At 37.1% G+C, this 13,411-nt stretch overlaps 1 protein-coding gene across 2 annotated transcripts in view; it reads left to right on the forward strand.

The window, feature by feature from the left end:
* Positions 1-7,722: 7,722 nt before the first annotated feature.
* LOC105814600 (cleavage stimulation factor subunit 3-like) overlaps positions 7,723-13,411 on the forward strand; it is a 13,400-nt gene continuing 7,711 nt past the window's right edge. The window contains exon 1 of one of the 2 annotated variants that reach the window (XM_012649640.1): positions 7,723-7,951. In XM_012649640.1, coding sequence (XP_012505094.1) covers positions 7,925-7,951 — 27 coding nt within the window. In that variant the 5' untranslated portion in view covers positions 7,723-7,924. The remainder of the gene's footprint in view (positions 7,952-13,411) is intronic. The other variant, XM_012649641.1, reaches the window with a different exon arrangement.

Consider the following 13,411-nt stretch of genomic DNA (forward strand, 5'->3'; position numbering starts at 1 on the left):
ATTGTTATAAGGAATTTAGAGATGAAGATTATTTCTGGCTCAGTTGATCTGGTAAGATGTCACTTAGAACACCTGGTGGAAGAGAAATATATGTAATTTATATCACAGAAGGCTAATCTTCCTTCTATATAAGAGTTCTTAGAAATTGAGAAGAAAGGAACTGACATCCAATAGAATAATGGGCGAATGCCAGGAATAGAGTTCACAGGACAATAGACAATATACACGTTTTTATGTTCTTGACATATGAAAATTTTCTCAACTTCACTTATAATAAAAGAAATGCAAAACAAAACTGTACTATGATACCACTTCTCACCTATCAGGTTGACAGAAATCTGAAAATTGGGCAATATACTCTATGGCAGGACTTTGGGGAAATGGGAACTCTCAGACATTGGTTGTGAGAGGAAAATGATAAAAGCTAACAAAATTAGAAATAGCTGATGTCTACCAAAATGACATATGTGTTTACTCTTTTGAGTCAACAATCCATTACTTAGAATGTATGCTGAAGACACCTACACAAATAGGAACAATAAGCTTATTGTTATTTGTTGTGACATTATTTGTAATAGGATAAGATTGGAACTGACCTACCTGTCTATCTGTAGGGAACAAGTTGAACAAACCATCATAGGTACAATAATAGGTACTCCATACAATTGAGTCCTGTGTGGCCGGGCGCGGTGGCTCACGCCTGTAATCCTAGCACTCTGGGAGGCCAAGGCGGGTGGATCACTCAAGGTCAGGAGTTCAAGACCAGCCTGAGCAAGAGCGAGACCCCCGTCTCTACTAAAAAAAAAAAAGAAAGAAATGATCTGGACAACTAAAATATACACAAAAATTAGCCAGGCATCGTGGTGCATGCCTGTAGTCCCAGCTACCCGGGAGGCTGAGGCAGAAGGATTGCTTGAACCCAGGAGTTTGAGGTTGCTGTGAGCTAGGATGCCACGGCACTCTAGCCCGGGCAACAGAACAAGACTCTGTCTCAAAAAAAAAAAAAAAACAATTGAGTCCTGTGTAATTACAAAAACAAATGAAGTAACTGTATGTGTTAATGTGGAGAGATCTCTGGATTATGTGTGATAAAAGTGATAAAAAAAAATAAAGTGCAGAACTGTGGAATAAAGAGATGAAATAAGAATATAGGCACATATACACATTTCTGCTATAGTGCAATAATACTTTGCTAAAATACCTTCTGCAAAATTGCACACTTAAAATAAAAGGACACGTGAAAAAAAGAGTGAACAGCAGCTCATTAAAAATCTATGCCACTAATAAAAGCAGTAATTGATACCTTGAAAGAGAACTTGGACCACCCAGACAGACAGCCTAAGGTGACCAGAGGCTACCAGGATGGATATTTTAAAAATATAAAAACAACATGTTTAAAATACCAGCAGCATTTTAATTAAATCAGGGATGGTGGGTGCTAAGGGTATATAGATTGAGGAGGAGATGTAACTGAGTGGGGCTTTCATTAAGATGAATCTGGAAGGCACTGTGTCTTATTATGGGAATGTTTAAGATCCTTTCAGGATAGCAAACATTTCTCTTCATTCCACATCCTAATAGTTACTGTCCCCCTGCCTACATTTATTTGGACTTATGATCCATTTAGATTTTATTCTGGTGTACAACAGGAGGTATGGATATAATTTTATCTTCATTTAATACAAATTCCATTTTCAAAAAGTAATATTGTAATTCAACAAGAAGACATAACAATCCTAAATATTTATTCACCTAACACAAGTGTACCCAGATTCATAAAGCAAACCCTACTAGATCTACACAGAAATAAATGACAGCATTATAATACCCAGGAATTTCAACACCTCACTAACAGAACTGGACAGATCCTCCAAGCAGAAAATAAATAAATAAACACTGAACTTAAATGGGACTCTAGAGAAAATGGCCCAAATAGACATTTACAGAGCATTCTACCCCAAAACTACTGAACATACATTCTTCTCATCAGCACATGGAACATTCTTTAAGATTGATCACATCTTGGGCCACAAAACATGTCTCAGCAAATTAAAAAAAAAAATAGAAATTATACTATGTATCTTCTCAGACCACAGTGGAATAAAATTAGAAATCAAATCCAACAGAACAACTCAATTCTGCACAAAATCATGGAAATTAAACAACCTACTGCTGAACAATTATTAGGTCAAGGAGGAAATTAAGATGGAAATCAAGATTCCTCAAACTAAATCACAAAGGGGACAGAAGTTATCAAAATGTATAGGATTCAGCAAAAGCAGTCCTAAGGGGAAAACTCATAGCCTTAAATGCCCACATCAAAAGACAGAAAGGCCAGGTGCAGTGGCTCATGCCTGTAATCCTAGCACTCTGGGAGGCTGAGGTGGGAGGATTGGTTGAACTCAGGAGTTTGAGACCAGCTTGAGCAAGAGTGAGATCCTATCTCAAAAATAAATAAATAAATAAATAAAATAAAAAATTTAAAAAAAAGAAAGATGACAAATCAGCAATCTAATGAATCATCTCAAGGAGATAGAAAAGGAAGAGCAAAGCAAACCAAAACCCAGCAGAAGAAAAAAATAACTAAGGTCAGAGCAAATAATCTCAATCAGAAATGAAAAAGGAGATATTACAACTGGTACCATAGAAATACAAAATATCATCTCTGAATGCTATAAAAATTTCTGCACACTTAGCCGGGCATGGTGGCGCATGCCTGTAGTCCCAGCTACTCGGGAGGCTGAGGCGGAAGGATTGCTTGAGCTCAGGAGTTTGAGGTTGCTGTGAGCTAGGCTGAAGCCACGGCACTCACTCTAGCCTGGGCAACAAAGCGAGACTCTGTCTCAAAAAAAAAAAAAAATTTCTGCACACATAAACTCAAAAATGTTGAGGAAATGGACAAATTTCTGGAAACACACAAGCTCCCAAGGCTCAATCAAGAAGAAATAGAACTCCTGAACAGACCAATAGTGAGCAATGAAATTGAAGCAGCAATAAAAAATATTCCAGCAAAAAAAAAGTCTTGAACCACATGGTTTCACAGTCAAATTTTATCAGATCTACAGAGAAGAACTGGTACCCATACTGCAGAAATTCTTTCATAACATTGAGAAGGAAGGAATCCTCCCCAACTCATTCTATGAAGCCAGTATCACATTGATACCAAAGCCAGGAAAGGACTCAACAAAAAAAGAAAACTATAGATCAATATCCCTTATGAGTATAGATGCAAAAATGCTCAATAAAATTCTGGCAAACCAAATTCAGCAGCACAGCAAAAATATAACCCACCATGACCAAGTGGGCTTCATCCCAGGGATGCAAGGATGGTTCAACATACGTAAATACATAAATGTGATTCACCACATAAACAGGAGCAAAAACAAAGATCATATAATCATCTCAATAGATGCAGAAAAAGCATTTGACAAAATTCAGCACCCTTTTATGATAAAGAAATCTTAACAAAATACGCATAGATGGACTATCTCTCAAAATTATAAAAGCCACATATCACAAACCCACCGCCAACATCATACTGAATGGGGAAAAGTTGAAAGCATTTCCACTTAGAACTGGAATGAGACAAAGATGCCCACTGTCACCTTCTATTCAACATCATGCTGGAAGTCCTAGCCAGAGCAATCAGGCAAGAGAAGGAAATCAAGGGTACCCAAATGGAGAAAGAGGAGGTCAAACTATCACTCCTTGCTGATTATATGATCTTATATCTAGAAAACCCCAAAGATTCTGCAAAGAGACTCCTGGAATTGATAAATAAATTCAGCAAAGTCTCAGGTTACAAAATCAATGTACACAAATCAGCATTCCTATACACCAACAACAGTCAATCTGAGAATCACATCAAAGACTCAATACCTTTAACAATAGCAACAAAGAAAATAAAATACCTAGGAATATATTTAACCAAGGAGGTGAAGGATCTCTACAAAGATAACTCCGAATCACTGAGGAAGGAAGTTGCAGATGATGCCATCAAATGGAAAAACACGTCATGCTCATGGATCAACAGAATCAACATTGTTAAAATGTCCATACTACTCAAAATGATTTACAGGTTCAATGCAATCCCCATTAAAGTACCAATGTCATTTTTCACAGATCCAGAAAAAACAATTCTTTGGTTCATTTGGAACCAGAAAAGAGCCCAAATAACCAAAGAAAACTTACAGAAAAGGAACGAACCTAAAGATATCACTTTACCAGAATTTAAGCTATACTACAAGACTATAGTAATCAAAACATCATGGTACTGACACAAAAATAGAGACAGACCAATAGAACAGAACAGAGAACCCAGATATAAAACCACCCACATATTGCCATCTGATCTTTGACAAAGCTTACAACAATATACACTGGGGAAAATAACCCCTATTCAATAAATGGTGCTGGGAAAATTGGATAGCCACATGTAGAAGATTGAAACAGGATCCATATTTCTTACCACTCACTAAAATTAATTCAAGATGGATAAGAGACTTAAGCCTAAGACATGAAACCATAAGAATTTTAGAAGAAAATGTTGGAAAAATTCTTCTAGATATCAGCCTAGACAAAGAATTTATGAAGAAGACCCCAGTGGCAATCACAGCAATAACAAAAATAAATAAATGGTACCTGATTAAATTAAAAAGCTTCTGTGTAGCCAAGGAAACACAGTAAATGGACAATCTACAGAATGGGAGGAAATATGGCCATGCTATACATCCGATAAAGGGCTAATAACCAGAATGTATAAAGAACTCAAGCAAATAAAAAAAAAAATCAAACAACCCATTAAAAGGTGGGTAAAAGACATGAACAGAAACTTTTCGAAAGAAGAAGCCAAAGGCTTACTCTAATTATTAACTACGTAGGGAGAAATGTACCTTATGAAGAGTTCTGATGGTAACCACCTTGAATGATCAAACTTAGCATCAAACTAGTAGTCTGATATATCACAAAACAAAGTATATAACTATACCTATGACATATTGCCAAAATGTTATCCTGAATCTAATTATTCCTTTAGAGCACACTTTCAGTTATAGGAAATACAGAGGGAGGAATGTAACGGGGGAATAGCCTGAAAAAGGGTTAAAATGTTTTCTGTCTCTCTAAAACCTCCCCCACTCCTTTTGGGAATTAAAACCTGCATCCCTGCCTCAGGCCAGTGGTTTGGAGGGGGCAGGGGAGTGTCCTTTGTTCTTCATACTATTCCCTCAAGGGAATTGTCCGGTGGAGGTCAAAACATGGTCTTAGCTAAAGATGGGATGAATCAGAACCATCAACTATAGTTGAACAGCAATAGCTTGAAGATGAAAACCTCCCCTTTAAAAGCTCAGTATTTCTGCTCAGAGGCAGAAAGTTGATACTTTAAAACTGGACTCAGCCAACCTCCTCATCTGCTAGTAAATTAATAAACTTCTCTTTCCTTCTCCTCAAACTATTTGTCCTTGTTCTTGTGATGCAGCCTCGGGGGACAAGTGCCGAGCTTTTGGTAACAGGAAGAATAAGTTAAATGATACTACAAGAAAACAATCAGATATATTAGAATGTGGGGTATTAGTAAAGACAATGATCTCTCTCTCTCTTTTCTTTTTTTTTTGGTGACTCTGGAGTCTTGCTCTGTCACCCTGGCTAGAGCGCAATGGTGTCATCATAGTTTACTGCAACCTCAATCTCCTGGGCTCAAGCAATCTTTCTGCCTCAGCCTCAGCCTAAGGCTTCGGAGTAGCTGGGATTATAGGCTCATGTCACTGCACCTGGCTAATTTTTTTATTTTTTTGTAGAGATGGGAGTCTTACTCTTGCTCAGACTGGTCTTGAACTCCTGATCTCAAGCAATCCTCCTACCTTGGCCTCCTAAACTGCTAGGATTACAAGTGTGAGCCACCGCACCCAGGCCCCAGATCTCTTAGTAAATTCATAAAAAATAAAAAGATGGGTGAACTATTTCTAGAATGAAAGAGACTGAAGAGATATAACAACTATGTGCCATGCTTGTAACTTGATTGAATCCTGATTCATAAAAACCTATAAAGACATTTTTGGGATATCTGTGGAAATTTGGATATGGAATAGATAGTAAATAAAATTAGAAAATAATTATTCATTTTCTTAGGTGTGATAATGGTATTGTGGTTATGAAGGAGAATGTCCTTATTATCAGAAAACACAAATTGATTTATTTTGAGATGAAATATCATGGATGTCTAGCATTTACTTTCAAATTGTTTTGTAAAAAGCTCCACAAACTATATATGTAGATACATACATATAGAGCAAACATACCAAAATATTAATCTCTGGCTCAAGGTGGTGGGTAAACAGGTGTTAATTGTATTATTAGAACCTTGATCTCTTTGAAGTTTTTCATAAAAGATATTGGGGAAAATGGCATTTGAATCAAACTTTGAAGGATATGGTGTCAACACTATGTTTTAAGACTGTTATTTTTACATCAGTTCATTAAAGACAAAATCAGAAAACAGATACTATTTTGTGACACACAATCTAGATATAACCACTTTTTAATGTTTTGAGGATATATATAGGTTGAGTATGTCTAATTAGAAAATCTGAAATCTGAAATGCTCCAAAACCTTAAATGTTCAAAAATCTGAAGCTTTTTGAGCAGTGTATGCATACACACGTACAACACTATTTTTTATTCTGCTTTTTCACTTAGTATCATCGATGCCTTTCCATGTGAGTAATTGTTCATTAGCATCAGTTTACTGGCTGCACGACATTCCATTGCAGAGATGTCTCTTCGTGATATGTTTAGTCTTCCATTGTTGGGTGGTGCAATGAACATCTGTTGAAACACATCTTTTGCTCATGTGTCTGATTATTTGGAAGGATAAGATTTTAGACTGCGGAAGGGGAGTAAGTGTAAATATGAGGAGAGGCACAGAGATCTAAAAGAATAAGGTGAGTACGGAAACAGTTGAACAGTTTACTTTGGGGGACATGACACTATAGGCGAGAAGGGCGGGCAGACAGGATGATCCTTGAATGGAAAAGGAGTTTAAGAAGACGATCTCATTTAAGTCTTAAACGATGCCAGGTACTGTTCCTAACACTTTTTCATGTATTAAGTTATTTAAACTGCAGGTACTATTATTACTCCCATCTATAGGCAAGGAAACTGAGATACGAAGTTAAATTGCCCAAAGTCACTCATCTAGTGATTAAAACCCACGTAGTCTGGCTCCAGACTATTTAACCCATTTTGCAGCAAAGGAACCATGCTGAGTTAAGCTGAAAACCGAGGTCTTTATAGGCTTCAAAACTTTCTACAAAATAGTAGACGGTGACAGTAAAAATGAATATGGACTCGATTTGTCCGTCCTACTTCCAAGAAAAGAAAGAAGCTTTAGGGGAGAACAGAGAAAATTTCCACAGATCCCTTATCCCCTCAATAAGACATTTAACAGTTGGCATTGCTCCCTAAGACGGTCACTTTGTCTGCACTGAACTGACTGGCAGTCAGGCTTCAACTGCGAGGAACTGAATTCCAAAAAGCGCGCGAGTCTCCAGACGAAAAAGCTTCCCGCCTCATAGCCCGTTGGAGCCAGCTCAGCAACAGCCTCTCCAGTCCCGGGCCGTGACGTCAAGGCAGGCTTTACGCTCGCCTTCCGGGATCTCTCTGCGTCTCCACGCCCAGAATAACCGGCGAGGAGGGATCTTAGCTCCTCCCACTGCCCCGGAAGTTAATGCAGAAGCTACCGCCTCCTCGGCCGGCAGGGGCACAGCCATTTTAATTCATATCTGAGTGGGCGGTGGTGATTCGTTTTGGCGGCCTGGCTCCGCTGGGCAAGGGGTAACTTTAGTGGTTTGGGGGTGGTTTTTAGTTTAATTTTTACTTTCCAGATTCCCATTGACGGCAAGTGCTCCCTTTCTAATCAGCTGAGGCCATGTCAGGAGACGGAGCCACGGAGCAGGTGAGGAAGGAGAGTGGTGGGGCCTCGTGGCGACCTCTTCTCTCCAAGTCTGTTCTTCCGACTGCCCCAGCCGTGTTCCCCTGAGGAAGGAATGAGGGATCTAGTGAACCCAGGGAACAGGGGACAGAAAAATGTTAGGAATGGGGAGCAATATCTGACTGAGACGTAAAATTTCTCGACTTCCCTGCTTTAGGCGTTAATACGAACAAATATTCGATTTAGACAATAGCCGGGAGACTGCTTCGTGCTATTTAGATTCATGGGAATACTCCGGATGGGATGCGTTCCTTTGATAGCATTTGGTGTTAGGGCGGTTAAGAATTGATTATTTTAACGGGAACCCGCCGTTTTTAGAGAAACTTGACAGTGTTCCCCCACAGTTAAATATACTGTATCCAGAAATAGGTTATTAGTTCTAGAAGTATTTGAGAGAAAACTAATCTGCAGAAATAGACTCTTGCGAGAGAGAATTAAGAAAGAAGCATTCTAGAAGTACAGCGTGGTTATGCTGAGATTTTGGGAATTTTGAGGCTTTCTCGCTTCCTTTTCTCCCTTCTAGCCAACATTTCATTTTCGTTTTTCCAGCTAAACAAACATTGCAGAATTTGATAATTTGAAAAGAGAAATCTGTCTTGGCCACTGTAAATGGAAGTGTCTGTTTTAGTATTAGATATGCGTGATATTTAAATAATTTAAAATTCAGGTTTTTAGGTAACTGATTTCCTTTTGCTCTTTGTGTTCTGAATTTTGTAGGAAAGTATTTCTCTTGCTGTGAAAGAGAAAACTAATATTTTATAAAAAATGTCATTAATTTGTTTTTCAATCTAAGTTCTATTATGTTTAGATAAATGTTTTTAAAATGGAGGCTAGGTAGCCTGCAGAGTCTCAATTTCCTGAAATTTCCCATTGCCATAGCAACGACATACACTTAGATTTTCATTTTTCAAGTCCGCAGCTTATAACGTGGAAGCTGTTATTGGAGGTTGACAGAGATGAGGCAGAATAAGAGTTCCTATTTCATAGTCTTGGGTGACTGTAAATTTCATTGTGTGGGCAAAGTTCAGCTAGACTGAGTTTTGTTTTTGCTCCAGGACTGATTTCAGCCCCGAAATCTTCACAGTGATTACGTTTTACATACAGTTAGGATGCCCAGGAATACAAAGCCTTAAAATTATTATATCAAAACTTTCTTTTACCTACTCCTTTCTGACTAGTATTTTGTCGTCTGAAAGTGAAGGAGGAGTGATGTACAGAGGTTTCATTGGCAGTTACTGAAATTCATGCTTAATTCTAAAATTTACCTAAAACTGTAAAGACACAAAATGTTGCCATGACCTTGAATATTTTAGAATTCCAGGTGTGGTGTTTTAATTTGGAGAGGTGGTGATGAAAATTTACAGAAAAAAATTTCCCCCCACAGTATACCTTGCTTGATGTTTAAGAGAATGGTCAGTGAAAATCTAGGGGAAAAGAGAGTGCCTAAAATGAGCTGAAATCATGGATGAGAAAAAGATTCAACAAAATTAAAGAATAAAAAGAAAAAATTCCAAAACCACTGTGAATCAAGGATTTGCTTTGGAAAGACGCCAGGGGATGAAGTGGACAAACAATCCTACAAGATATGAGGAGTAGATTTCTTTTGGCCTTTTAGTAGCATTTAAGCTCAGGTGTGTACGATAAACTTGATGATGTCTTAAATTTGTTACTAAAAAATATGATGGTCATTTCTCGGTAATGTGATTTGTGCCCTCTGAAAGAGGGAAATGATTGTAGACAAGCAAAATCACTGGTAAGGTTTACTGCTGTAATTTTTTTTACTCCTGTAAGGAGGTTTAATTTTGCACTTAGCTATTTAAACTACCTTAAAGCGTTCACGGATGTTCTTCTGAAGCTCCTTGTTTACCGTTTTCACCTGTTCAGTGGTGACAGAAGTTTGTGCATATAGGTTCCTCCCCGCCAACAAACACATTTGGTTTCTTTGTAGAATTATGGCTATGTTGTTATTTCATGATGGGTGGTTTTTTTGGTTTTTTTTTACTGCTTGGTTCAATTTTTGATCTCATTCTTTCTTAGCTCCACTGCGCATTACTCTTGCAGCATTTAATATGCTATTGTTTAGAGTTCTTCCACTGGGTTTTGAACTTTTTGAGTTGAAGAGTGCCTTACTCTCATCATTACATATTAAAAACCTAGGAAATACTATTTTGATAGTTAAAAGTGTTTGGTAAATGAATGGATTAATTTTGCATCTAGGCTATATGCAGTACATTACAAATTTCTCAAAGAATTTAAACTGTCGGGAAGACAGGTGCAAAAGTGATTAATATAAAATATAATGTTTGGGACATAAGAATGGGTGGTTTTTTAAAGTTTTGTTGGGTAGGAAGTGGTAGAGAAATGAGTTTGACCAAGTCAATTCATATGAACCTTTAAGCTAAAATTTTGTTTCTATACTCTTGTCTTTTAGAAATAATATTTCACCTTTTAAACAATATATAGCCTGTCCTAGAATTAGGAAGGCCTAAAATTCAAACAAAATGGTCCTCACTTTGGAAAAACTACATGACTTGAAGAAGCACAAATTAATTGCCAGTAGTTCTCAACAAAGAGGGGAATTCAGAGCATAAATCAGTGTTTTTCTTTTAGTGAAAAATAAGTTTGGGAAGATTTAGGAAATATATACTTATTAATGAGGAAAGGAAGTTGAAACACCCACAGTCTTGAAACCTGGTTTATTTTGTTGGGTAACCATTAGTACTTACAAACTGTTCAGAAGTAACAGCATTGCCAAACAATTTTAAAGATAAGGTGTGCATGTGTGTGTGGGTTAGCAAAAGGAAGGGAAAGAGCCAAGTGTGTATGTTGGACAATATCTGTTTTTAAGAAAATCTTTTTGTAATAGCCTTTCCTACTTTTCCCCCTCTTTATTTGAAGTGATATTTAGTGTAATAGTTTGGGGCAAGCAAATTGATTTAATCTCTATTGTTAATATTGCTTAGGTAGGAAAACTGGACGATATGGAATACTCTATTTGGCAATAATTGTTCCTAAGAGAAATTGATCTGTGATTACGGAATGAGAGTATTCTTAGAGGTACAACAGAAATATACTGTGTTAGGAGAGATTACATTCTTCAAGATTACATGGTTTCAGGGAATACAGGAGTATACATCCTAGGTAGACCATCAGAAGGGCAAAATCTGTATTTGGATGTTTATACCTTATTAATTGAACAATTGCCAAAAGCAATTTATGGTTTAAGTTTTTCTACCGTGTCTCTAACTCTTTATTTTTCTTCAGATAGGACCTACCTGTGTATTTGAGTCTTTTTGGTTTGTTTTGTTGGACAGTTGGTAATGATGTGAGAATTGATCTAAAAAAGGGATTTAAAGTCAGCAATTGTTTAAACTATTTTTAGATTAATGGACAACTTAGGATACACAGTAAATACTGAATAAAATCAGAAGGGCAAAACTATGTATCCTAATTGATTTTTTTTTAAATGTTTGACTTAATTTATCTAGTGAATTAATTGCTGGGCTACCCTTGGTTGAAAAAATTCCCATCTTTCAAATTCTAAAAGGTTAAGATTTTTAAAAAATTTTAGGCCGGGCGCAGTGGCTCATGTCTGTAATCCTAGCTCTCTGGGAGGCCGAGGTGGGCGGATTGTTTGAGCTCAGGAGTTCGAAACCAGCCTGAGCAAGAGCGAGACCCCGTCTCTACTAAAAATAGAAAGAAATTAGCCAAACCATTAAAAATAGAAAAAATTAGCCGGACATGGTGGCGCATGCCTGTAGTCCCAGCTACTCGGGAGGCTGAGGCAGGAGGATCGCTTGAGCCCAGGAGTTTGAGGTTGCTGTGAGCTAAGCTGACCCCACGGCACTCACTCTAGCCAGGGTAACAAAGTGAGACTCTGTCTCAAAAAAAAAAAAAAATTTGTAACGATTTGTTTCCTAGGGGATGAATAAGTTAAGTTTAATAAGAAATAATGATGTGTATAGTTATTTGAACCAATACCTTAAGCCTAGATCTTTTGTTTAAAATTTTCGAATTGCTTGCATGTTTAGATTTTTAGTCTTTGGAAGAGTTGAAGGGATTATATCATATCGCAGGATACACGTTCGATTTCTTTCATAACAAATATTTAGTAGGGTTTGGTTACGGTGGTATAGGAACATAGAAATAAGCTGGTATCCTGTCCTAATGTGACACTTGTTGCAGAACATATTCTCTAGGCATATTAATTGGTTCATTTAAATTAGTCCTCTAAGAAAGTCTTACAGAGTGCTACTGTGGTCTGCTTTTAATTTTGGAAAAAAGGTTACAGAGAGAGTCTTAAGACTTCAAATATAGAGTATAGCAGTTTTCTTAATATTTTGGCAAAACGTTTAATTGGAATGACTTAGGTCTGATGCCACCTTATTTGTAGGGAAACATGACATTTGGAAAACTTATTTACAGAATAGATCGATTAGGTAGTTTTTCTTAAAGTGGAGTCCATGGCCCATTTGCATCATAACCGCTTAGCTGCTTTATAAAAGTATGGATGCCTAGACTCCAATTTCAAACCTACCATATCAGGTTCTGTAAGTGTGGCTGAGAATCTTCATTTGAAAGAAGTACCACAAATGATTTTTATGTAAATTAAAGCTTGCAGACCACTGAGTTAGAGAGGATACCTGGACCTTAAAAGTTGTTTTTAAATACATTCTTGGTAAATAAGTGGAGGAAAAAATTGCAGATAATCTGAGGATAGGATGTTAGTGATTTTCCTACGTGCTTGTCCCCTGCGCCCACTATATTTAGATAATCTTTACTTTATGAGAAATACTCATTACAAAACCAGGGTTGAGTTCTGTTGGTCATAGTTAAGAGCATACATAGGTTTAAATCTTTAATCTACCATCTTTTTCCCTTTTCATAGTTTGGTGTGTATCACTTGCATTAAGCTGATCCCTCTTTTAACTTAATTTCAGTATGATCCCCTAGCATAACACCTTTCCAGTTTACCATGAAAGTAGCTATTTGGAGAAGAACTAACTTTTTTTTCTGTTTTACCACCCTGGTGGGAATGGGAAGAAGCAATTACATTATTTTTTTTCTTTTTTTTTTTTCCTTCAGTTCTAGAGTGAGAGAAGAAATTTTTTTTTCAAGCTTTAGTGTAACAGTGTCACCTCTTCATATACCACCCTCCTATTAACAACCTCCCTAATAAAACTTAAGAGCCCATATAGAAACAAAGTGGTTTGGAGTTCAATAAAGCATAATTCAGAGTTTTCCAGAGGCTTCCCCACCTATCCACAATTATATGAGAAGGCTATTAAAAATGCTCTTCCCTCCCTAAAAATGCTCTTCCCTCCCTTTTCCAACTGTACAACAGATTGAAAGCAGAAGCAGGTAATTTCTATCAGCCAGACATTAAAAAGATCATAAAAATATAAAATAGTGCTGTTCTTTTCA

Source organism: Propithecus coquereli, unplaced genomic scaffold (assembly GCF_000956105.1).
Source record: "Propithecus coquereli isolate 6110/MARCELLA unplaced genomic scaffold, Pcoq_1.0 Scaffold30, whole genome shotgun sequence".
In the NCBI taxonomy this organism is placed as follows: domain Eukaryota; kingdom Metazoa; phylum Chordata; class Mammalia; order Primates; family Indriidae; genus Propithecus; species Propithecus coquereli.